Source organism: Tamandua tetradactyla, chromosome 2 (genome assembly GCF_023851605.1).
Source record: "Tamandua tetradactyla isolate mTamTet1 chromosome 2, mTamTet1.pri, whole genome shotgun sequence".
Classification (NCBI taxonomy): Eukaryota; Metazoa; Chordata; class Mammalia; order Pilosa; family Myrmecophagidae; genus Tamandua; species Tamandua tetradactyla.
This window is the reverse complement of record NC_135328.1, coordinates 212039150-212066462: the sequence shown is the minus strand read 5'-3', so window position 1 is coordinate 212066462 and position 27313 is coordinate 212039150. Positions and strand designations below refer to the sequence as shown.

The 27313-nt window shown below is 39.2% G+C and overlaps 1 protein-coding gene across 8 annotated transcripts in view; it reads left to right on the top strand.

Moving 5' to 3' along the window:
- Positions 1 to 21773, top strand: part of PRDM2 (PR/SET domain 2) — a 113812-nt gene extending 92039 nt beyond the window's left edge. For 5 of the 8 annotated variants that reach the window (XM_077151234.1, XM_077151235.1, XM_077151233.1 and 2 more), the window contains 3 exons: positions 8145 to 8255; positions 12871 to 17257; positions 20645 to 21773. In XM_077151234.1, coding sequence (XP_077007349.1) covers positions 8145 to 8255; positions 12871 to 17257; positions 20645 to 20657 — 4511 coding nt within the window. In that variant the 3' untranslated portion in view covers positions 20658 to 21773. Of the gene's footprint in view, positions 1 to 4426; positions 4486 to 8144; positions 8256 to 12870; positions 17258 to 20644 lie in introns of those variants that run through there. The other 3 variants (XM_077151236.1, XM_077151237.1, XM_077151239.1) reach the window with 2 other exon arrangements.
- The last annotated feature ends 5540 nt before the right edge of the window (positions 21774 to 27313 follow it).

Here is a 27313-nt window from a genome sequence, read left to right as displayed (position 1 = left end):
AAGAGTTGGAAGGATAGATACCAAAAAGTTCCTAGAGATTATTTGAATGCTTAAGTAAATTGGGTTGTTTAATAATATCTGTTATGAATATTTTAAATCTCTTTTAAACCTTTATAATGGTGTGCCCATTGTGTATTTGATGTTTCAGGAGATAGTGATTTTTTCTGGAACAATTAAGATGGAGTGTACAGGTAGAGATGGATATAATAGAGAAGCAGTTTCACATTACTTTTTGGTGTATAGGGAAAGTAGAAAGCTGAAGCCGTTTCTGAATTGTATTTTTGTAAGATTGTGTATTTTAATCTCAACCAGTAGAAACATTTTTAAAAGCCTTATTAATTTTCCCTTTGTAGCTATTTATTTTAAGTAATCTATTCATTTATCTTTTACTTAATGTAATCAAGTGTTCATCCTAGTAAAATCAGAAAATGCGGCAAGGGGAAAAAATATCAGACCCTCACCCATAATTTCATCATTGAGAGACCTGCCAACAGTTTAGTGTTTGTTTATTCTCTGTTTTTGTTGTTGTTGTTTTTCCATGTCTATGAATACATTGTAGCCTGATTTTATTAATTAGTGATATTGCTTGCTTGACCGTGGTTCTTGTGGGCATTTCTGTAGAAAAATAAAAAGAATGAATTATAAGTATTTATTTGTATCCTTTCTCAGATTTCAGTCTGGCTTGTACTCCTGAAAATACTTTAAAATTATGTTTTGCAGTTAATTCGTCGGGCATTGTACGATTTTTCATGGCCTTTAAAGGGAAGAAAATTTACTTTCCTTTTTGCTGAGAGTAACAGTTCTTGAGGGTGTGGCTGTCTCCTCACCCTCTCTTTTGGGAGTTGCCAGGCACTTGTATCACAGCCTCTGTACAGCTCCTCCTTCTGGCTTGGCCACGGGTGAGGGAGACCTGAACTTGAAATAAGTTCTTTGTAGTTGCCTATTCATTTTTTATATGTAAGATTTTCAAGATTTAGATACTTTTTTTTCCTGTAAAGGCTACAGAAAAGCCATGAGAACCCTCAAAATTAAAGAAACTACTTATAAAATAGAATAAGCTAGAGGTGTGTTTAAATTTCAGAGTGTTTAGTCTCTAAAATCATCTTCTTAATTGTCACAAGACTTTTTGAGGTTCCAAAGAGAGTTTAAGGACACTTAATGCTTTCTTAATTTGAATTATCTAAAGTTTATTTGGAGAACCTGTTCTTGTATTTGAAATTAACAAGTCAAAGAAAGCCACTAAAAGACTTTTTTAGAAGAAATGAAAAGCCAGACTCCCTTCAGATGTGAGCTTTGCTGTTCTCCGGTAGCCTGACATTTGGGAGAGGCTGGTAGCCTGTGGCCTCCATAGCAGCAAAGTCCAGGCAACCCCCCTGGCAGGAAGCAAATATTCCAGGAATTTATACTGTGATCTGCAGAACTTTTAAAAAATACAAAATTTTTCCATTGTTTCTGTTGGAAGCAAAGCCTAAAATCCTGTTTGAATACTATGAGCAACTTAAAACCAGAGAGGTTTTATTTTTTTAAATTTTCTTCCAGGATTACAGACAGCCCTTGACATCTTTAACTGCCAAAAAAAGTTGAACTTACGCCCAAGGGTAAATAAATAGGATCATAACAATTTTTTACTATGAGGCAAAATTTCTGAATTATTCTAAGTAAAAAAGAAAAATAGAGAAAATGTGAAGCATATTACTTTCATAGAAATCACCTGTTGCAACATCGTGCTGCTTCAGACTTTTCCTTTAGACACCATGGACCCGCAGCTCCAGGCACCAAGCTGCTTGTTCCCCTCCCGGTTTTACCTCGGCCCGGCCCGTTGGGAAAGCCACTCCTGACCATCTGGTGAATACCTCCCCTGGGGGTAGTGCTGTTGATCTTGAGTCTTTCTCAGAGACTTTCTGCTTGCCGTTTGAGGTGCTGTTCTCTCTTCAGCCTTCTCCCTGTGTGCTGTCAGTGACTTTGGATGACCTCCTGGGCACCCAAGTCGTATTTCTTTAGTTTTAAAAATTCATTAAGGATTTTAAAATGGACTTCATTCTTTGTGGAAAACTTAGTTTTATCTGTCCTTTTGCAGCTTCTCTGCTCTGTACTCAGCGCATTGCCTGCAGAACTTCTAACCACCACCACCTGGAGAGCAGTGCTGGGGTCTGACTCAGGCTACTCTTTGCTGTCTCTTCCATCACCAACATTGGTAGCACCATTTTGGCCGTTCCTTAAGCTCACAGCTTTGCTGTTATCCATTGAGCTTTCCTCCTGACAGGGTCTAGTCAAAACGTTGGTGTTTTTTTTTTTTTAATCCATAAAGAGGTCATTTAATGTGAACTTTTTGCTTTTTGCGAAGGTAAGGCTTTCTGTCTTCTTTTGGAAACTCTCAACCAGGTGTCCTGAGTGCTAACATCAGTACCAAGCAAATTTACAAAGATGTGTAATGTATTTATATACTTAATAATTTCCCAAATTTGCCAGAAATGCATTTGGCATTGTTCTGTATTTCATTCTTTAAAGGTGAAATTAGAACCCCGAAAGTGCCACTAACAATGCAGCTAAAATGCAGTGGGAAGAGTAGCAAATTGGATGGGAATAAAAGTCCCAGTCTGCTCCTAACTTGTGATATTTCAGGCAATTCGTTTCATGAAATAAAGCTGAGAGAGAGAGGTATATTAGTGAATCTTGGGATGCAGGCTCAGTGGTCTTTAAGGCTCTTCCTTCTCTAAAGACTTGCGGTTCTTGTCTTGTAGTTTCTCTCTCTTAAGTTAGACAGTTAATCTCATTATGATATTTCTATTCTATAAGATTTTGTTTATCTGAATACTTTTGTAGATGCTTTTCTTCAACCTCCTGTCCTATGAAAGTATGGGTCCAACCTTCAGATATTCTGTGTGGCACTCTCTCCTTGAAGGGCAGGAAGAAGAGAAAGATTTAGCAAAACAGCAGGTGGTCATGAAAGGAGGAGATTGTATACAACGGAGGAGAGGAAATTTTAAGAATGAAAGATTCATTAAACCATCAAATACTAAAGAAAAACGAGGCAGATAAAGCCTGAAGAAACTTTGGGTTTTGTAATTATGAGATCAATGGTAACCATGGAAAATGGGATTCCATAGGAGTAGAGAGGATGAAAGTTAAATTGGCAGGCATTAAGTGGTGAATGAGTTGTGAGCAACTGGAGGCAGCAGGTGTAACTACCCCTTGGGGTGAAGGGACTAATCCCTGTTCAGGGTAGCCCATAGCTTGATGACCTGTCATGTTGCAATTGGAGAACTCTCACAGGTGGAATCTCAAAGTTTGGGATCAAATTTGTATTTACGAGTAAGATGGTGAGTTCTCCAAACAATGATCATATGTAGCTGGTTTCTGTATACGAATGTTTTTCTCATTTATACTTCAGAGTTGAATAGGTCCTCAGGAGGCAGCAAATGGAGTTACATATGGGTCTAAATTTAATTCATTTATATCACCAAATAGATGAGCCTTCACTATTGCATTGAATTTTTAATGTAGCTTCAGGAAGCCTTTTAGAAGTCTGCATTCTCTCTGAAGCCACAACATTAACTGAAACATTATTCTCTAGAATTCCTAGGATTTGTCCAGTTTATTAGAATAAATCCAGACGTGGGTTGAATTATTTAATGGTTCATGTGGTGCTTTAGGCAATTTTTGTTCAGTAACTTGTGTTCCAGGCACCAGAAGTATAAATGTTATACATGCGTGGTCTTAAAAAGTAGTCGTTATGGCTGTTGGATTTCTCTGTATGGTAGAAATCCAATTTTATTGATATAATTTAGTGGTGAATCATATTTGTTCAGATAGGAGTTCTGTACTGTTGGCTGATAATCATTTCTGGTGTGAGATGAAATGGAACAAAAATATCGGCTCCATTCCAATTTCATTGTACCTTTGCTATAATTGCAGTGGGAATCTTTTATGGGTCTTAAATAACAGTGGAAGGAACTATAGATAGCACTCTCATTCTCAAGTATTCATTTTACTGTAGAGTTAATTTTGTCATATGATCTTGGGTAGATCGTTTCACGTATATGGTACTTAGTGTCTCTTCTGTAAAATGAGAGGCATAGGTTGGCCTGAGGATTTTCTAGAGAAGTTTTAGGAATATATTAGTGACACTTTAAAATGATAAGAACAACAGTCTTAAAACATGGGCATGATACAGGTCTGAGAATTAGCACTCGAAATTGGTCATAACATCAGCACCTAATAAAGTATGTAAAGATGAATTTTATTTCATGAGAACCTTGATGCAGTAGATAACTATTTTCCTTCTGTTTCATTCAATTCCTTCATCTTTATGTGTGCATTTCTTTTCCTTATATACACACAGTTTTGTCCTGTCCTCCATTATATTCTTTGTCATTGTTTCCATTTCACTTTCCTTGTGTTTCATTCCTGTATCTTTCTTGTTTAGACCAAGTGGAGCACCCAGCTGGCAGTAGCCGCCATGTAGGACCCTGCAGGAAGCTGATGGTAAGTGCACATGTGTACTTATCAGGCTCCCAATGGGTTCTCTGCCCTACCAGTTTTTCAGGCATCTCTTGCTTAATAGATAGAAACTAACAAATCCCATCTCCCGTTTTTAAAAGTTGTTATAGGCTTGGTTTTATTTTTCCATATAATTTCGCTGCATATAGAACAGGAACCAAGGGAAAAAATGTAGAATGTGGCAGGTTACATATCTATTTATATTTAGTTTTGTGAGTGACACCAGGCATACTTAAGTGTCAGTCAGGGCACCCTGGTTCTAATCTTGTTTTGTCATGAACTTTTTGTGTGAGCTTGAGCAAGTCCCTTTGTGGCCCTGGTCCTTAATTTCTCCTGCAAAATGAGCAGGTAGGAAGGATAATTTCAATAGCCACTCCTATTTCTAATCTAAGTTCCTTAATGGGCAGTAACCTGAGAATTAATCTGATTCTGGTAAAGACTGAGAAAATGTTTTGTGTCGGAGACTCTCAGTTCCGTGAATGAATGGTAGTTAGTTTCATGATATACTCAATTCCATCATAAACTAAGTTTGTCAGTGTTTATCAAAATTTCTTTGGAGGTAAATTTAATTGTTCCACCTCTCAGTTATTAGAATTGACTTTATTAGTATTATTCAAGTACTTTGCATAGTTTTTAATTAATAAATATATGAACCACCCAGCCCATATATATTTAGTGACCCAGAAATAGCTCCCTAGGGGATATTTGACAATGTCTAGAGACTTTTGGTTGTCACAACTGAGGGGATGGGGTGCTATTGCATCTAGTGGGTGGAGGCGAGGGATGCTGCTAAACATCCGCAATGCACAGGATGGCCACCCTTGACAGATAATTATCCAGTCCCTTATGTCACTTGTGCCAGGGTTGAGATGCCCTGGTAGCCCATGACTGATTACTCTTGTTAGTCCTTTGAACAGGATACAGAAGGTGTATCTACCCCTGGTGGCCTCTCTTCACAGTGAATCAGGTTTCCACAGTCACGACTTTTAAAGAGGGCAAATGAAAAATAAGAAACTCCTCACTGATTAAGTTTGGGAGACGAAAAATGGATCTTTGACCTTCTTTATCAACTATGTATTCTAGTATTGAAAGCAGGAATAAAACTTAAAATAGCACGTTTACCTTTTAGGTAGTATTATATGACTTCATTTTGAGGGCATCTTTAATGAATGGTATTACTAAAGTCTTACTTCGTTTTATTGTAATATAAATGCAGAAATTAATTTTACTTCTTTAATACTCTATTTACATATAGGATAGTCTCTGTCCCTTTCCCCACTTTTTGTATGACATGCTAATTGGATTTGTATAGCATTTGAGAGGTTACAAAATATCTTATTCATTTGAAATTGTTTTTACAATGAAGTGTATTACAACAGATTGAAATTTTTCCTTTTCCATTAAATTGTATAGTGTGACCTGTCTTGTTTTTTTTAACGTAGTAAAAGTTATGCATCAGGGCAAGGCAAAGAGACTATGCCTCTCCATTTGTATTTATTTTAAAAAGTTATTTTTATAAAGACCACGAAGTAAGTCCTCTTTAAGAAGAGTTCACATTCATTGGCTTTTGGGGGGCACATGAGGTGGTATAATGACTTCCAAAAATTTTGTGGGTTTGGTCCGGGGAACATTTTTTCTACTGTCATTTGGGAACCAAACGTCTGAGTGCTCTACTAGGAGCCCTTTCCATGGTAATGAAAGAACCCATGGATCTCCTTAGACATCAACTGTACTACCTAGACCAGGTATTTTATGTAGCCAGATGATCACTTGTATTTTCTTTTTGTGTATGTGGGTGATAAGCTTTGGTTTGGTGTCAGCAGTCTGATATGAACTGAGCATCACGTAAGGAAGGCCGTATGTCTTACTGAAGAGTAAGAAAGCTTCTTAAAGGAGGTAGAATCCAAATTCCCTTAAATACAACTGGATTCCTCGAGAGCCTTTGTTATCAGGTTTAGACTGAGTGCTAAATTGACAAGGTGAGAAAGAGGTGTAGAGGTGTAAGGGGTGGTTACTGATGTGGAAACATGTTTTCATCTTCTTGCCCCTGCTGAGAGGATTGGTTTATAATTCTTCCACCCGGAGACTTGACTGCCAGCTTACACAGACTCTCGACTTACGTTCCTGCTAGAATATGGTTTCTAGTGAAGTGTACTCTTGTGTCCTGAGTTTCTTCTAAACTGTCTTTGAGTATGAATCAGTAGACTTGTTATCAGGAATTTATTTGAACCCTATCTTTTACATAGTTGCAAAAGATATCCTTTGATTTCTTACAGGCTGAAGAATTAGAGATTTAAAATGGTATTTCAGAATTTGTTTGCTTTTAAGACTAACAAATTAATGATTACTTTTTTTCCTTGTTGCATGCTTATCAAAATCTGGTGGTCTTTGTGTTTTAGGATTAGTATTTCCTTTGTATGTAATTGATGCTTTTAGCTTTGATCATTTTGATCTTTTCAATGATGGTATTTTGTGTCTCTGACCTCATTTTCGTCTTTTATCTGAATTTTAGATGTTACTCTGTAGCAACTCTCTGTGATGGAGAATATCATCTTCCATGTGGTTCAGAAGCTATAAGCGGTTTCTAGTTTGTTATTTTAATAATTTAGAAATAAAAGTGCAAGAATCATGTTTTGAAAGGGAAAGGGCAGCTCCAGGAGTTGTTTGAGGTCAAGTCAGAGAGAGCGTTGGAGAAAGAGAAGACTACATCTGGGAGAGATGAGTAGAAGTCTGTTATGAGTCTGAAGACCAAAAACACAGGCTGTCAGGAAAAAGGAATTTAGAAATAAACAGTGGAAAAGAAGGCTCACAAATTCTGGTTAAATCCCAAAGAGACTGAGTTTCCAAAGTTTCAATATTAGTACTTCTATAGAGAATTGTTCCTCTGTCGAATAGCATGGTGATTTTAGTTCATTGTTTCAGCTTATCAGTAAAATGTTGCATTTTGATTTTATCTTCTAAAGTATGGTATTACTGGGAATACAGTAGGGTTTCCTGAATTCTGTCCTCCGAATTGTTAATGAGATATTGAATTGTTCTGGACCTAGAGCTGAATCCCTCAGGACCCTTGGAGTGCCAAGCAGACTGACAGTGAATTATTCATAATTACTCTGCATTTGCTATTTGAGCTTTTGTGCATGTGTTTCTCTTGCAATTCAGCAAAATCTCTGTTTCTGTTGTTTTATTTTGATAATTATGGATTATCATGCCTTAACTAAAAGAAGTCCAAGTTAAACTGTATTGTTTTCTCTTATATTTAACAAATAACTGGCTTACTTTCACGTCCCTGTTATTTGTATGGTGCAGTGTTCAGTGCTGTTATTGTCTGATTTCCCTTTGACATCAGTAGTATTAATTTCAATAGAATTTTATCTGTAGGTTTGATAGCTGTGTAGCGTGAGGAGAACTAATGCCCAAGAATATAAAAAATACAAAGTTTATGTGTTGCTTTTTTCCCCCCTCCCACTAAATTTAAAAGCTTTATTCAGATTGATCATCCATTCCTTTCTTTAGGAATCTGAAGTGATAATTGCACAGAAATATATATGGTTTGTTGTGATTGGATTACTATTTGTCTCCTTCAAGAATTCAGAATAATGGTTATTGAATGAATGAGTAAATAAATAAATAAAACTATGTTTCAGGGAAGAAAAAATCCCAGGAAAATAAAAACAAAGCAAACAAAACTGAAGACATAAAGCTGAAGACAAGTGAACCAAATTCTACCTCTGCAAATATGAGAGATTCTGCAGAAGGTAAGCTTGTTATATTGGACTGGTATATATTACCGTTTAATTTAACTTTGGGTCTCCTTGTATTGCCCTTCTGAGAATCACCAAAGGCCTATCAAGGACTAAACAGCAAAAAAATCACTTTTAAATTTAATGCAGTGAACTGAGGCTTCTCCATCACACTTCTTCAAAAAAAAAAGAAAAAGCTTATTAAAAACTTTTCTTGTTAAAAGTGAAATTATTGTCATTAAAATAAAGTGAAACATACTTTATGATTACATTTTTAAATACTATAAAATTCAAAACTGTCTTAATGAAACAGTGCGATTGAAGTTGGACTGGCAGGATGTGAGTGCTAGTAATGTCCCACCAGTGATCTGGGGGTGTTACATGGCTGTATTCACTTTGTGAAAAATTTATCTTACAATTTATACACTTTAGTGTATATATGTTTTACCCTTCAATTTAAAAGTTACTGAAAATTTTTTTTACTTTAAAAAGAACACTTGATTTTTTGTATATCAGGATGAAAAGTGTCTGTTTTTTGTTAGAATTTAAATTCTTATTTATCTCTTTGTACTTCTACTCACAAAATTTTCTTCTTTATAGTCCCTTCTGAAGATTAATATTCTAGGCTCTCCTTGATGTGAGAATTCACAGAGAGACATGAGTTGAAAGTTAACCAGAAAGACAGATTGCTGTATTGCTCATTGCAATTGGCCCACCATATCGAGACTATTGATATTATTAGAAATGCCGGGGGCGGGGGGGCATCTTTTTTGCTAGGTGGTAAATTTGTGCAGGTACAGAGATTTGCTCAATAATTGTTCATGGCAATCCAAATAGGCAAATTTTAAAATAGGCGCTTGTAGCTCTTTAAAGAAACATTTGTGAAGGAAAAAAAGCAAAAATATTTTGGGTGCCTTTTATAACTGACGATGACATTCAAAAAGTATTGTAGTTTTGTGTGGCACTCAGTGAAACAAGAATAGACAAGTTCCTTATATAACTAACATATAACCTTATATGACTAAGTTCTGCTTGCTAATAGCATTAGACTTACTAAGGCGTTTGTTTGAACAACAAAAGCTATTAAAGAACCTTACTAGTTTTGGTGGCAGAATTATAAAAAAAAGAAGCCTAACTGTGTGCCCCCCACCTCAGTCATTGAAGACAGTTACTTTTTTCTGATATAATATTAGATACCATGAGAAAAGACACATAATATTTACCACCCTTTTTGCAGTACAGCTGGTCAAAATGAGGTTGTTTCTGTATATAGCGCAATTGCAGGCCTGCTGTAAATATTCTGTATTGTCCTTAACAGATGGTCTGTTTGATCTCTTTGTGTTCCCCAAATTTTCTTTTATGTTTAAAATTCAATAGGAACTCATCAGATATTTAGAAACACTTTGGTATAGGCCTTAGTAATTAATAGAGCTGTACATGTTTTGGTTCTTACTGCCTTGGATAGTTTTAAATATGGGATTGTTTATTGGATCACCTGGAAAGAAATAGAAATTTTTATTTTTTTTATTGCAGTAAGCCACAGACTAGCTAAATATGAACTTTATCAAGAACCTTCAAAGTCTTGAAGATGTTGTTTTTATTTTCTGTTGTCTCATTTCAACTTTGGCAACATTCTAGGTCCTTGTTGAAATGTATTTGAGAAGAGAGTTAGCTCCTAATTTGAAATACATTACCACCATTGAAATGACTCATTTCCCAGACTGTGGAAAACTCATGGAATTTATGAAATTTGTGTAGAGGGAGAGAAGACTGGTTTCTATTTAGAAGCAGAAACCTCATTGCTAGTAAATGTAGTAGCTGATGAGAAAAAGTAAGACTGATGTTCCTATGAAACAGCAAGAGAGCTAGGACTAAATAAATGAACTTATTTTAATACTTTGTATGAGGAGAATTCAGAACAATTAGCCTTTTTGACCTCACCTGTCTCCCTGTAATCTAGCAAGTGACCAAGTCTGTTAACAAGCCTCTTATATTTCTTGACGGTGTGTCCACTTTTGTTTGTCTCTACCTCGTTTTTCCATTTCCGTCTCTTTAGTATAGACAGCCACCATCTCCTCCATTTTAATACTAGTGAGTTACTCTTGGTCTTCTGCCTCTAGAAATGTCCTTCTCCCAATCACTTAATCCACACTATGGTCCTGTCTTCCAAATGGCACTCTTCTGCTTTAAAATTCCACTGCCCTAATTTAATTTACAATGTCCTGCGTGTTTGGTTTATCCTGCTTATTATGTTTCCTCTTCTATGCTTGACTAACTCTTCTGTTCTTCCAGTTCAGCCTACTTAGTACTTTCCTCTAAGAAGCCTTCCTTGATCAACTCAGCTCATTTAATATGTTCCTCCCGTTTATCTCCATAGGAATACATACTTCCGCTAGCATAGCAGTTATCTTATAGCATTGGTGTTTACTTGTAGTTCCTGTTAAGCTGAAGCTCTATCAGGACAGGGATCTTGAAAGTCTTGTTCACCTGGCTGTGGCATATAGCAGGTTCTCAGTAAATATTTGGAAACTGACCAGTTAATATAGAGAAGTCATAGTAGCTCTGCCTCCCTTAGAAAACCTTTCTTAACTTTTCAGATGTCTTCAGCACAAGGGGCCTTGTTCAACAGAGCATCAGGTGGTACTGTAGAGAAAGCAACATCATGGACCAAACTCCCTTAGCATTAAACAAACTGTACTAGTTTCTGTTTTTACAAGACTCCTGCTGTCCCAGTGTTTCCTGTCTGCTACTACCCTGTTTCTCTGCTTTCCTTTATAGCTAACTTGACAGAGTTGTTGATAGCCTTCCCGTCTCATCTTCCTCTCGCCATTCTTTTATCGACTCATTTAGGCATTTGTCCTACTACTCCACAAAAACTGTTGTCAAGATCACCAGACTACAACAGATATTCAATTCTTAGTCATTTTATTCAACCCATTCATAGTTCTTGATAACAGCAGATTACTCCCTACTTGAAACACTTTCCTTACTTAACTTAAGGGCCTCCACTCTCTTGATTCCACAGATACCTTCCTGGCTCTTCCCGCAACCACTAGGTACTGATGTTGTCTGGACCCAGTCCACTTCTCTCTGTTTCTGTCTACGTTCACTCTCAAGGTGACCTCACCCAGTCCCATGATTTTAATACCGTCTGTTCTATGACACTCCCTCCTACCTAACATTTCTAGCTCGCCCTCTTTGTTGAACTCAAGATTCATTTGAAACTATTTAATGTCTCACTTTGTAGCTATTGGGTACCTGCAACTTTAGCACATATAAAGTAAACTTTTGATTACACACACATAAATCAGCATCTCACGTAGTCTTCTACAGTTTAATAAATAGGATTATTGTACTTGCTGTAGAATCTTCTTTGCCTCTTTTCTTTCTCTCACCAAAACCAATCACAAGCACATCTTATCAGCTTAATCTTCAGACGATATCTAGAATCTCTACTTCCTACTACCTCCACCACTGCCACCCTAGTCTCAGCCATCATACTCTTGAAAGATACAGTAGATTCCTATCTTGTTGTTCTTCTTCCACCCTTGTCCGCCTTGAGCCGTCTGTTTTCTCTGTCCTGTGTGAACTAGCCCCCAGCTGCCTCTCTTGATTTCACCTCCTGCTACGTCCCACCTCTTCCCCTATCCTAGCCTTACTGACTTCCATGTTGTTCTTTAACACATCTAGCGTGTTCTTAACTCAGTGCTTTTGTACTTGGCTGTTTTCTCTGTCCAGAGAGGTTCTCTCCCTCAGGTGTTTGCATGGGTCATTTGCTGTAGGTCTAAGTTCTGCTGTCACTTACTAGTGAGGCCTTTGCTGACCACCTCTCTGCTGTCTACCCCAGGTTGAGTGAGGCTGGGTTTCTCCTAGGCTTTGAGACTCAGAAGTAATAGATTTCTCTTTTCTTCACTGAGTTATTCTTAGGCTCTTACTAATTTGATTAGGCTTAAAACAGATGATTGCTTAAGTTCCTTTATTTGGAAAAAAAATCTGATTATATAATTCTAAATGCACGGTTTTGGTTAGGAAGAAGGGAGAGGATTATTCCATTCAAGACAAAGTCCTGAGACTCTAGTGACCTTGTGATAGGTTTAGCAATTTCTTTGTTTTAGTTTGTAGTCATGAGAAATTGGAATTCAGAGTCTCCTCAAGTTTAGTAGATCTGGCACAATTTTTTTTTTTTTTTGCATGGTCAGGCACCTGAAATCAAACTCGGGTCTCTGGCATGGCAGGCACGAATTCTGCCATTGTGCCACCATTGCACTGCCCTCAACACAATTTTAACTCTAACAAATTTTGTAAACAAAGTTGTCTTTATATCTGAGTGGGTAAACACAGAAAAGAAACTAAGCTCAGACATTCTTGTCTGTTCTGTTTTGCTTGTGAAGTTATCACATTATCTGGTATGTGGTACATGCTCTATAGATATTTGTTCGGTGATTAGACAACTGAAGTGGATTCCTATCAAATGCATCTTTGTAAGTAAGAAAGTAGAAGCTGTTCATTCTTAGTCATAATCTTCCTAACACATTTTAGGTGATGAGGGAAATAATTTCAATAAGAATTGATTACATAGTGGCTAGTTTCTGCTCTCACTTCCATGTGTCTGCTTCCCTTTGCTTTCTAGGTCCTAAAGAAGAGGAAGAGCAGCCTTCAGCTTCAGCTGTTGAACAGGCAGTCGTTTGTCAGGAGGTGGTGAGTCAGGATGTGCTTCCAGAACTAGCAGTCCCTTCCCCTGCCTGTGAGCCACACACAGAGCCCAGCGAGAAACTAGAAGCCACAGCTTGTGAGGTGAATGAATTGGAGGAAGAGGAGGAGGAAGGAGATGAAGATGATGAGTTGGAAGAAGAAGAGGAGGAAGAAGCTGACGTGCCAAATGAAGGCTCTTTGAAAGAGCCAGAAATACGGTGTGATGAGAAGCTAGAAGATTTGTTAGAAGAACCAAAAAATACTGCAAAAGAAAATTTTGAAGACTCTCCAGAGGTAACATCTGTTATCAAAATTCCTAAAACGAAAGAAGAACCCAATGGTGATGTATTTGAAACATTTATGTTTCCATGTCAGCATTGTGAAAGAAAGTTTACAACTAAACAGGGGCTCGAACGTCACATGCATATCCATATATCTACCGTCAATCATGCTTTCAAATGCAAGTACTGTGGGAAAGCATTCGGCACACAGATTAACAGGAGGAGGCATGAGCGTCGCCATGAAGCAGGGTTAAAGCGAAAACCCAGTCTAACACTACAGACATCAGAAGACGTAGCTGATGGTAAAGCAGCCGGAGATAATGTTACTCCAAGAGATGAATCAAATCCTCCCAATCTTGGGCAAGACTGTCTGATTTTGAGTTCAGAGAAAGCATCCCAAGAAACAGTAAATTCTTCTGTTGTAGAAGAGAATGGGGAAGTTAAAGAACTTCACCCATGCAAATACTGTAAAAAGGTTTTTGGAACTCATACTAATATGAGACGGCATCAGCGTAGAGTTCATGAACGTCATCTGATTCCCAAAGGTGTGCGACGAAAAGGAGGTCTTCTTGAAGAGTCACAGCCTCCCGCAGAGCAGGCCCCACCCTCGCAGAATGTCTATGTACCAAGCACAGAACCAGAGGAAGAAGGGGAAGCAGATGACGTATACATCATGGATATTTCTAGCAATATCTCTGAAAACTTAAATTACTATATTGATGGTAAAATTCAAACTAACAACAGCACTAGTAATTGTGATGTGATTGAGATGGAATCTAATCCGGCAGACCTGTATGGTATAAATTGTCTACTTACTCCAGTTACAGTAGAAATTACTCAAAATATAAAGACCACACAGACCCCTATAACAGATGATCTTTCTAAGGAGCCTTCCAGCAGCACTAACTGTGAGTCCAAGAAGCGGAGAACTACTAGTCCTCTGTTACCCAAGATTAAAGCCGAAACGGATTCTGACCCTGTCGCGCCCTCGTGTTCCTTAAGCCTGCCTCTCAGCATCTCAACCACAGAGGCGGGAACTTTACATAAAGAGAAGAGTGTTTATTTGTCATCAAAACTCAAACAGCTTCTTCAAACCCAGGATAAACTCCCTCCTCCTGCAGGCCTTTCAGCAACTGAAATCCCTAAATTGGGTCCTCCTCCTGTGTCTGCCCCTGCATCAATGTTACCTGTGACCTCTAGTAGGTTTAAGCGGCGGACCAGCTCTCCTCCCAGTTCTCCACAACATAGTCCTGCCCTTCGAGACTTTGGAAAACAAAGTGATATTAAAGCAGTGTGGACTGATGCAGTACTAAATTCCAAAAAACCCAAATTAGAAAGTCATAGCAACTCACCAGCTTGGAGTTTGTCTGGGAGAGAAGAGAGAGAAACTTCTGTGAGCCCTCCATGCTTTGATGAATATAAAATATCTAAGGAGTGGGCAGCCAGTTCTACTTTTAGTAATGTATGCAACCAGCAACCACTGGATTTATCCAGTGGTGTAAAACAGAAGGCTGAGGGTATAGGCAAGACTCCGGTCCAGTGGGAATCTGTATTAGACCTCAGTGTGCATAAAAAGCCCTGTAGTGACTCTGAAGGCAAGGAATTCAAAGAAAATCATTCAGTGCAGCTGACCTGTAGTGCTATAAAGAAAAAGAAACCAACCACCTGCATGCTCCAGAAAGTTCTTCTCAATGAATACAATGGTATAGATCTACCTATAGAGAATACTACAGACGTGACCAGAAGCCCAAGTCCTTGTAGATCTCTAGATCCCCAACCAGATTCTGACCTTGGTCCTGACTTTAGTATAACTACCCCTTCTGCTGAGTCCCCACCTAATGTTTTTCCCCCGTCCCCGGCCTTGCAGGCGTCTTCCCTTTCTTCTGGTCAGTTGCCTCCTCTCTTGATCCCAACAAATCCCTCTTCCCCTCCACCCTGTCCTCCTGTATTAACTGTTGCCACACCACCCCCTCCACTCCTTGCTACTATTCCTTTACCTCTTCCAGCCTCTTCTTCTGAAACTTCTCCTCATCCCTGTCCTTCCCCACTCTCAAATGCTACTGCACAGTCTCCACTTCCAGTTCTTTCCCCTACAGTGTCTCCTTCTCCATCTCCTATTCCTTCTGTTGAACCTCTCATGTCTGCTGCTTCACCTGGGCCTCCGACACTTTCTTCATCATCTTCCTCCTCATCTTCCTCTTCGTTTTCTTCTTCTTCCTCCTCCTCTTCTCCTTCACCACCTCCTCTCTCAGCAGTATCATCCGTTGTTTCCTCTGGTGATAATCTGGAAGCTTCTCTCCCCATAATGTCTTTCAAACAAGAGGAAGTAGAGATTGAAGATCTGAAGCCCAGGGAAGAGATCCAGTCTTCAGCTGAGCAGGATATTGTTCAGGAAACATTTAACAAAAATTTTGTTTGCAATGTCTGTGAATCACCTTTTCTTTCCATTAAAGATCTAACCAAACATTTATCTATTCATGCTGAAGAATGGCCTTTCAAATGTGAATTTTGTGTGCAGCTGTTTAAGGACAAAGCTGATTTGTCAGAACATCGCTTTTTACTTCATGGAGTTGGGAATATCTTTGTGTGTTCAGTTTGTAAAAAAGAATTTGCATTTTTGTGCAATTTGCAGCAGCACCAGCGTGATCTTCACCCAGATAAGGTGTGCACGCACCAGGAGTTTGAAAGTGGGACCCTCAGGCCCCAGAACTTTACAGATCCCAGCAAGGCCCGCATAGAGCATTTACAGAGTTTACTAGAAGATCCTTTAGAAACATCTAAAGAAGAGGAGGAATTAAATGATTCCTCCGAAGAACTCTACACAACCATAAAAATAATGGCTTCTGGAATAAAGACAAAAGATCCAGATGTTCGATTGGGCCTCAATCAGCATTACCCAAGCTTTAAACCACCCCCATTTCAGTACCATCACCGAAACCCCATGGGTATCGGGGTGACGGCCACAAATTTTACCACACACAATATCCCGCAGACTTTTACTACTGCTATTCGTTGCACAAAGTGTGGAAAAGGTGTTGACAACATGCCTGAACTACACAAACATATCCTGGCATGTGCTTCTGCTAGTGACAAGAAGAGGTACACCCCTAAGAAAAATCCCGTACCTTTGAAACAAACTGTGCAACCCAAAAATGGTGTAGTGGTTTTAGATAACTCTGGGAAAAATGCCTTTCGGCGAATGGGACAGCCCAAAAGACTGAACTTTAGTGTTGAGCTCAGCAAGATGTCATCTAATAAACTCAAATTAAATGCATTGAAGAAAAAAAATCAGCTTGTACAAAAAGCAATCCTTCAAAAAAACAAATCTGCAAAGCAAAAGGCAGACTTAAAAAATGCTTCTGAATCATCCTCTCACATCTGCCCTTACTGTAATAGAGAGTTCACTTACATTGGAAGCCTGAATAAACATGCCGCTTTCAGCTGTCCCAAGAAGCCTCTTTCGCCTTCCAAAAAAAGGGTTTCCTATTCGTCCAAGAAAGGTGGACACTCATCACCTACAAATAGTGACAAAACCAGCGGCAACCACCGCAGACGGACAGCAGATGCAGAGATTAAAATGCAAAGCATGCAGGCTCCTTTGGGCAAGACCAGAGCTCGCAGCTCAGGCCCCACACAAGTTCCTCTGCCCTCTTCCTCTTTCAGGTCCAAGCAGAATGTCAAATTTGCATCTTCAGTTAAGTCCAAAAAACCAAGCTCCTCCTCTTTAAGGAACTCCAGCCCCATAAGAATGGCCAAAATAACTCATGTTGACGGGAAAAAACCCAAAGCTGTGGCCAAGAATCATTCAGCTCAGCTCTCAAGCAAAGCATCCCGGAACTTACACGCCAGAGTGCAGAAAAGTAAAGCTGTTCTACAGAGCAGACCCTCCTTGGTGAATAAGAAAAGAGCAGAGCGTTTCAGTATAAAATCGCGAGAACGGAGTGGGGGTCCTGTCACCCGGAGCTTACAGCTGGCAGCTGCCGCGGACACGAATGAAAGCAGGCGTGAGGATGGCAGTGCCAAGCAGGAGCTGAAGGACTTCAGGTAAGCCTGGCTTACGGGGGCCAGAGGAGTTCAGAGCTCAGGGGCTCAGGTGGGAGGGTGGGGGAAAGGAACAGTGCTACTTGCCCCATGGGTATTTTTTTTTCTTGTAAAATTTTGACATCAGTATTTAAAGGACGTGGTTGTGACTAAAACTGCAAGCATTAGAGGGCCTCACTGCTTTGGCTGCTATAGCAATGAGAAAATAGCTATTTTTTCAGACTTGGGACTCTCTGAGTGGTGTCATTTATTGAACAGAGCCAGTTGTGAATTGAATCTGAAACCAGGGAGTATTTCTCAGAAATTCCCTATCTGAAGAGGTGAAATTTTCTCAAGCTTCCTTCATATGTTGGGTACTATCTCAGTGTCATTTGTATTATTTCCTGATCATAGATAATTTCTATGTTATGATGGATCACTGAGTTCATGAGTAAACCACAGTGTAGTCTTAAGATTCCAGTGATATAAGTGTAATTACAGTAACCATGACGATGCTTTTACTACTCATGCTTTCTTTCATTGCTAGTGTTTTAATTTAGATAATTTGTCTCGTGAGTTAAAAACAAAACAAACACCACCCTCCTTTAAAAATGGCCTATATCCCCCCTCCCCCCCCACACACACCTGTATCCGTCTGTAGGATAATAAACACGGCAGCTGGCAAAGGCAGAAGAAGAGTAGGTGAGTGTGCATGGAACTCCGCAGTGAGACGGGCCTGGCGGTTCTGTTCAGGCATGTGTGGTCATTGGCCAGCGCCTTGTTTCCCCAGTAAGAACCAAAGAAATAATCTAGTGTTGAGATAATATTACTTCTTTATCCTATGTTCTCCTTATATTCAGAACTGTTCGCTGTGACATATAAAAAGGGCAGTAGTTAAATCGGTTGCATTGATTTCTTACACTTCGTAAGTCCCTTTACTTAACCTGAATTAATGTACATTCTTGGACTTACTTTTGTTTCCTGAATAATGCCTACAGATGAATCCTTCTTATGTGAAATTATTCATTGTCAGAATTTCTGTAAAACACATTTAAATCTTGTCTCTTGAAAATCTGCTGCTTGATTCTAGGATTTCATGGCTGTGACTTTTATTATAAATCTTTGGTGTTCTAAGCAAATAAGAATTAGGGTTAACTGTGGCTGACAGTCATTTTGGAGAGGTCGTGAGTACCCGATGGTCCTGCTGTCACTCTAATATGTAAGGTAGAGTTCTTGGTTCTGGTGTGCCTTAAATTATAGCTAAAAAAAAGATGTACAGAACAATCACTAACCAAGGCTGATTTGGCTAATTTCTGTAGGAAGAAAAGGATCAAAAAAAAAAAAAAAAGTCTGCTACTTCATAAGTGTACTAGTATGCAGTTGCTAGAGATATTAAGAATCTCATCTCTGGCCGTGACTTGTGCACATACATCATCTGGGAGTTTAGCCCAGGGGAGAATGAGCACCTGTTTATCAGCCATTGGAACTGCCTTCCTTTAAGCAGTTGGACTGTGTACCGTATGTACTCAGTCTGTGTTCTGGAGGTCGGACACAAGACAGTCTTGAACTGAGTCCTCTTCAAGTTACTTATTTCTTAAAGATCCAGAATATGCCATCATTTTCATATGCTATTCTATAAAGCAGCTCCCGAGTCATTGATTCTTTCAGAATGCACTAGGCATATCCCTTTTTATCTCTTGATCTAATAGGAATCATTTACTTTATACTGACTCCTGTTTATACAGTTCAAGGGTAAAGTTGACATGAAAAATGAAAGTACTATAAAGAAAAGCTGTCTGAATAACTGCCAATTATGAATTTCATTCATTTAGCTTCATAGGAGTCACTGGCCTTTTGAAAGAACCCTTAAGACTGAAAAGGACTAACGAATCACTCTCTTTGCTCTTTGTTTGATAATTAGCAGAAGTTGCATTGCTGGAGTGAAATTTGATCTAAGGAAGCAGGAAAGAATCAGATGCAAGTTTTTATGGAAATTAAAAAACATATTTAATAGGAAATCATATTTTGATTATCTGGACATAGAGTGAGCATTTCTCTTAAAGCATTTGTTTTGGTCTTCTTAGTACCTTGTAACGAATTTTATACAAAATTGAGGTTCCTTAACTGGGGCCTGGGGAAGAGGGCGGCTGTCATCAATTCTGACCTGGGGCAGTTACAAAGTGGGCCTCATCCTCAGGACATATTTGTTGAACTACATTGATAAGGTAAATTTTGATGCACTCATTTTAAATGTTTTGGTCACACACCAGCTCTTGATGCCTTTCTTTTAAATGAATTGTAGACAGAGAGAGAGGCATTTAGCATATCTCTTGCCCTGTTTTTTATCACATTGATAAGGTGCTGTTTTAAATACAATATTCTTCCTTTTTCAGTCTATTCTACTTCAGAATGTAGTTTAGGGTTGATTTTATTCATGATAAAAGGCTTCTGTTGCATGTTTGCTTTCCCTCCAATTTCTAAGCGATTTCACTTAAGCCCATTGCAAGAGACTTACTACAGAACTGGCATTGGTGCCCTTCCTGGGCTGTGACCAGGAGTTAGTCCCCAACACCTCAGACTTTTTGCATTTGAATACCATTTTAGGATTCTGCAGTTTTTCCAGGAAATGCTTACAATTAGCTATGTGAATGCAGTCAGAGTTTTCCATTTTAGTCAAGGGCTCAGTAGAATTTGTTAGTTGGTCATTTCCTAGAGCACAGCCATTGTACCAGTCAGGATATAAAAATAGCATGTGCTTCAATCTTAGGACAAAGCAGCAAAAGAAACTAGGCACACTAGCCATCTTTCAGATTCTCCCCTCCCAGCCCTCACTAAACACAGTGAACCTTCAAAGGTGTAAGGAGCAGAGCCTGCTGATGTCTGATAAGTAAGTGGTGCTGGATTTAGATCTGCTGAGGGTTCGTTAACTGTGCACTCCAGTAGAAGACACAGAGTGAAGGAAAGAGATACATTCTGTACTTACCTCTTTTCAATCTTTAGTCATCGTAAATCCTAAGGTGTTTATAAATTCTTGAACACTCCTTTTAAAGTAACTTTTTTTTTTAAATACTGGGTCTGCATTGAAGCCAGCCACAAAAACTTAAAGATAGGAAAGCAAAAAGAAATTCCACACCAAGTTTTTCCATTTGCCATGAAGTGATTCAAAAATAAAATGATGCTGATTTCCCACGTGTCCCATCTCTGTTAATACCATTCCAAAATAGAGCTCCATGTAGCTCCTTCTAGTGTCTGTTATGAGTGAGATATGTAAGTCCCTAAATATTGAGTGTCATTTATGTCGCTGTCTTAATAACATTTGTCTTACGGTCTACTCACCTTTTTCTTTAACATGGTCAGTTCATGTAAAGTTATATTATGTTGTCATTTATCTTCAGTTTTCTTATTTTCTAGGAACTTCCTGTAGAAAAGCCCCCAAACAAAACAAATCTTAATTGACTAAATAAAGATTTTGCATGCTCAACTTAGGATAAGCACTACGGCAAAGGATACGAAATCTACCAAGCTTGCAAGACCAGTTGAAGCTGACTCAAAAATCATTAGACACAACTGATTGCCGCAGGCTTCTTGTTAACCTGGTTAGAGTCAGGCATCTGCTTCTTCGGTGGTGCCCAGCACACATGCTGGGCTCCCAGGTGATTGAGATCCAAAGAGGAGGGCGCTGTAAAAGAGGCAAGGCACTGGCTCGTTGTCTTTGGACTGTTATGTCAGATTGGAGTGTGGCCCTTGTTACTGGCACATAGAGAAAAGAATGATTTGAACTTAACCTTGCAAAGCAAGCTCCCTGTTTTATCACTAGTTTGTTGTAGATGTCAGGGATGACAAATTCTGATGCACTCATTTTAAATGTTTTGGTCACACACCAGCTCTTGATGCCTTTCTTTTAAATGAATTGTAGACAGAGAGAGAGGCATTTAGCTTATCTCTTGCCCTGTTTTTTATCACAAGCAGATTGCCAGCATAATGGAGAGGAAACCAGGATGGATATGGACTCTTTTTATGCCTTTTCTAGTGTCATGTTTATATATCCAAATGGAGATTATCCTCTCAGATTATTATCTGGCACTAATTTATAACTATTATAATATCAGATACTATGTAGCAATATATCTCATGAGCCGGACGAATCACAGGCCTGTATAGATGTATGTCTACACAAATAGAAATGAATTTACGTACCAGGTTTTACACTTCAGTCTCTTTCAGAGAGTAAAAACAACAAATTGGCCTTTTCTTAAGTATGTAAGTATGATTTCTCCTTGCATTTATACGCCCCGCCAAATTAATGACTGAGTTGGTGGAAAAAGGCTAGGTTTTATTCATATTGTTTTTTGTTCGCAACTTTAAAAGTAATCTACCTCTTAAAATTTGTAGTTTAATACTTGTTTGGTGAATTTGTGCCACTTTAACCCTTTCACTATCATTCCCATTTTGTTACATTTCTGTTATGGGGACTTTATGTTGAAATATTGTATAAAGCCTTTGTAGCAGTTTAAAAATAAAATATTTAAAATTATTTAAATTGTTTTGGATGCTTCAATTGTATTATATATGTGATTTACGTTTTACATGAAATTCTTTTTGTTTTGTTTGAGTTGTTAATCTGGAGAGTGTACCTGTATTGAAGTTTGCTGTTAGTTATTTTATTGTTTCCTGTTGAAGAGTGATATTAAAGACTATTCTAATGAAAACATTAAAATTTACAATTTGACATACAAAAGAGGTTGTCCGTTGATTTAACCAATGTAGCCTTGAGAGAAAGAGAGAGATTAAGTACAGTTAGACAAAAGTGGTGCTTACTATTTTTCCCCTTCCAGCATGAAATAAATCGTTTAAACTTGTCAGATGTATAAAAAAGATTTTTTTTAATGCTGTTGCTAGCAAGTGCTTAATAAATAGGGGGGGGATTCCAATGATACATTTTATATCGTGTAACCAATAAAAAAAAACCTTTCTAAACACTTGTGAAAGGACTGCATTTTGTACAGAATTGGGAGCTTTGGTGAAGGCAGACACAGTGGAGGCGCAGGTTGGAGGCCTGTGGGGAGACTGCTGTCTCCCAAGTGCAAAGCCCCGGAGTCGGCCTGGAGCGCCTGGTGTCACTCGTTTTCTTTGGCTTTAACTGAATATTCATTCAGATTGCTACATACTGTGGAGAGGAGGACATGCAGTCAACAGGGGCTCAGAAGTACCTTGTGAACTTGTTTTGGTAAGAGTAAAGTAAAAGAATTTCATATATGGGGTCTCAGCTTCCCTTGTGCTTGCTGACAGTTTGACTCTAGTTTATAGATTGAGTTTTATTCTTATGGATCCCCAAAGACTGAAACAAAGAAGTTGTAACACTGGTATTAAGTTTAACTATATGAAATTGCAGGGTTTTTTAGATTAAAAATGGTGGTCCGTAAGCATTTTCATATAGTGCAACATCATAGCACTTGTTCTTTTGTTTGCTTTACATATCTGTCGATTTCCTTCCTTCTGAAGGAAAGGTGATGATCAAGGTAAAGGTATAATCAATCTCCCTTGGCCGAATGAGCGCTCACATTTCTGGCTTATAATATTCCAACACTAGAAAACCCCAGGAGAATAAGGGTGTTGTACGGGAGGAGGGGAAGCGATGTTAACGGATTTTCAGATGGCCATCAATGGTGGTAGTTTTAAATGCTTGACTGAAATGAGTAGAGCATGCAACAGTGCCCGGTAAGAAGCTTAGCATTGTGAAATAGAATGCTGGTCTGGGAAGGAGAAGGTTCCCATCTTAACCCATCTGCTTGCCATTTGGTCATCCCTCCATTTGTTTATAAACAAGCCTCTAGCAAGTGCCCTCTGTCTCCTAGGCAGTGGTGGTTTGACCTTGGGTAAGTTGTTTTGCTTTCTTGATCTTTTGCAGTTCCCAGTCAGCAAAAAGAGGAGAGCGGTCTAGATGGTCTGAATTTTCCTTATAGAATGAATCCATTTTTTTTACTGGCCATGGGGGGTCCTGCCCCTGACAGCATATTTTCACTGGACTGGAATTGTAAGGTGAGGTGTGTCTTGTTCTCCACAGGGCCCCCAGTGCTGAGAATAGCACCTGGAACACAGTAAGCACTCAGAGGTTTATTGAGTGAAGGAATCTCCAAGTTGTCACATCATTTCCCATCCCACTAGAAAGAGCTACTCTATTTGCTTGTTAGAAAGTTAAGAGCACTTTAAAAAAAAAGCTAATAAAATCTTTATAATCCCCATCTCTATTTTGAAGCACCACCCAAAATTTAGATTATAAATCTCTAGCCTATTGGTGGCTAAAAATACTACCAAGATATTTTACAGAATTGGGAAAATTAGTTTTTTGAACACCCACTATATACCAGGCTATGTTCTAGATGATTGGCATATATCAGTGAACAAAACAGACAAAAATCTAAGCCCCTGTAAAGTTTATTTTTGTGTGGTTGATGCTCCCACCCCCATGTTGTTGTGCTTCCTATTAAAAAATTCACTTTTTCACAATTCCCCAAAGACTAGATGGTCAAGAAGAGGCTTCTAGCTTGAGTTCCAATATCTAGATGACTGCAAACTTAGTACTCAGGTTAAAATGACTGTACTAAAATTAAAGGTCATTTAATGCATCTGATATTTTATTCGTGTAGATTCTGATTTGATACTGAAAGTCACTTTGAATAGATTGACATATCTATAAAATTGTTGTAAAGGGCAGTTTACCTTGAAAGTGTGGACAAGCCATTTTAAGTCTGGTGTGGAAAGGACGAGACCTGTGATGAAATGTCAGTGGTTGAATACTTGCTCGTGCCAGTCATGGCATATAAAGGGGACGGGCTCAGTGCCTTATAGCACACAGGTGCTCAGGCTTAGCCAGAACTGGTCCACAACAAACCTATAAACTAGACTATTTGGGGGTGGGGCCTGAGTCATCCATAGATTAAAGTCCCCAGGTAATTCCAGTGCACATTTAAGAATTCTGGAGTTTATATTCAAAATAACATGAATAGGAGTTACTTGTTGGAATGCCTGTGTATTCTTACTTAAGTTAACACCTTAATCTTTACAGTCGTCTTACTAGTAGGTACTAGCATTGTTCCGGTTTTCCCCTACGTCATATTACCTGGAGATTTCCGGAGTAGGAAATAGAGGAGGGCTATTCTGAGCCAGTCTCAGGCCCTGGAATTTAGAAAGGTGGACCTGTTGTGCAGCTTTCTTGTGTGTGTGTTTATCTCAGGGGCAGGACCCCCCAGCAGGCTTCTACTGGTGCCTTGACTTCTGCCGCACAAGTCCCGGTTGTCACCTACCATCCTCTGTGGAATGGTCTGTGGTGAGAGACCTGCCTGTGCTGCTGCCAAGTTGCCATCCCAACCCACCTGCCGCTCAGAGTCTTACTACCGTGCTGTGGGATAAAACAATTAGAGCAGCTAAAGCTAGACTGTCGTGAATGGTGATAGCATATTATGTAGAAATTCTTTCTAGAAAATGAAAGCACCCGTTTAACTGTCCCCCCAAAATGTATAAATTGACTGAAACAAAATTTGAGGGGTATGATATAGGGAAAAAAATATTGGAACTGTTCATTGGTTGCTGCTTTCTGGCTGTCCACCCCTGGCTCCCTTCCCCCAGCACCCACCCCCTCCTACTAGCCACCCCACTCTGGTACACTTCAGCTCTCTCCTCCCCACCTCCCCCACGTGCGTGCCTCTTTCTTTGGCACTTGTGTTGGGAAAGACCTGATCAGCTTTGGGGTGAACACAAAGTATATTTTGAGTGCTTACTGGGTGGTAGGTACCGTACAAAGCCCTTTCAAAACTTGAATCTGGACCATGACCCCATGAGGTTGTATCATTTACAGATGGGGAAACATCTCGGGGTGAAGTGATTTTGTTCCAAGGTCTCAGAGCTCCAAAGTGGCAAGTTCAGATTTGTATTGCCTGCAAGCCACATTAGCCTATCGTTTTTCAAGTTTTTTTTTTTTAAACTTCATTTCTTCTAAATGTCCAATAAAGCCCTTAATGCCTTCTCTGTTGGTGGGTTTTCAGACATTAGTGGACTAGTGACCACTTTTCCTTGTGGGTTAGGAACCTTCCTGGAGCAGCAAGCCTGTCAAGTGAGGAGCCACCACCAGGACGACTTCCATCTAGTTACTCCATGTCAACTAGGAATATTCCACGCCGTCGTGGGCTTTCTCAGGCCAAACTATCGATCCATCTCAGGAATCCACAAAAACCTGTTGTACAGAAATCAGGCCATATTACATATATTATTATTTTGATTTTTAAAGCGATTTGAAAGAAGGTGCTTGGAGCTCATCAGGAGTGTCTTTCAGATATCACTTGAGAACCCTGACCTGTTGTTGGGCATTAATCCAGAAAGTTGATCTAGGCTTGCCTTTCTGCCTACCTGAACAGATAGACTGTTACCTGGAAAACAAAGGGTTAAGTTTCTGCCAATGTTATTTTTAAAGTACAGGATTAGAGCTTGCAGGGTGTGTGTAGGTTTTATTAACTGTCTGGATTAAGAAGGATTGGGGAAAAAACCATCATGACGCTGCATTAAATTACCTGCAGTTAGAAAACTTGCATTGTGTAGTGAACCATTGAAAGGGGCCTGGAAATACTTTTATTATTAAACTTGTTGAGCCATTGGGGTTATAGGATTTGCACTTGCTTCTGTTTTCTACCTCACTTGTACCAGCTGGATTCCTTTTCAACGGTTTCTTATAGAAAGTGATGTAAGATTCACGGAAATAAAAATATATAAAAAATCCCGGAAGATGTTCTGGAGAACATAAACAATTTATGGAAGAAGTCAATACCTAAATGAGCCTTCCTAGGTCCAGCTAATAAACTCCAGCAGGAAGCCACACAAAGAACCCCAGGTTGTGATCATTCCTTGATAGTTATTACCTGTGTTATCCAACTTGGGTACCGTTTCAGTAATGACAGCTACTAAATGATTTTAAATACAGGTTTAGGGACTGAATCAGAACATATTTAAGAAAATTTTCATATCGGTGTTTAGATGGATGCCTATTGTATAATCTTTAATTCTACTTAACGCTTTAGCATTCTATCTAAATGTAAATTTTAAATACCAGTCTTTTTTTTCAATCATGTTTTTTAAATCTGGAATTTGTTGCACAGGTAAGTTAACAAAAGGATATGTAGGCTATTTAAATTTTTAACTTTAAAACAATTTCAATGTAAATAATTGCATTTGTTTTAATATTTACTTACTGTCAAAATATGACATTTTAATATTATTTACTTGAACGAGGTTATTTAAAACTCATGGATTCAGTTTTCCTTGCAGTAACATTCTCCTCTCACTTTATTTTTATAATCACATCCAATCTTTGCCAACCCAGCTAGAGTTTAGGAACATTCTCAGATGGCTTCTATTTCCCAGCTATTATTGGACCTGTGAATTCAGGCACATTCTCCTGTAGTGATTCGGTCAGCCATTCAGAAAACATCTTCAGGAGTCAGTCTGGTCATGGAGATGTTATGCTGTAGCTCTGATAGGCTCTGCCCTGTGGCCGGGGCACACGTGTGTGTAGTGGGGCTTTCCAGGGGCCCGTGGGTGTGGTGGAGTACAGACAGAGGGAGCTGGGTGCTGCTGAAGTAGTGGAGGCTGTTCTAGGTGCTGGGCCCTGCTCCCCCATGTGAGGAAAGTGGCATTCTGCTCATCCGCCACTAAATCAGTTACGCCCGGGAGGTGGTACCACCTCCTGTAGGTCCCAACACTGCGCATAAAATTTTGTTTTTTGCCTTCATATAACTATTGTGTCTTCTAAATGACCGATGCAGATACCACCGTCCAAAGAAGGGTTTTGTTGCAGAGAGATGGTGTAGCCCAGAGGGAATAAACACTGGCTTTGCACTCTTGCAGCCCTGGGGTTGAATCCCCTGGGTATCCTTCCTAACAGAGAGACAGGGCCCGCTGCGCTGCCCTGAGCTCGGGGCCTCCTGGGCAGGGTGGCAGGAGCAACACTGCCTACGCAGTGGCGTGTGGCCGTGGCAGGCGGGGCTTTGACTAGGTCAGGAGCTTGTATCTTCAGGATGATAGACCCAGGAA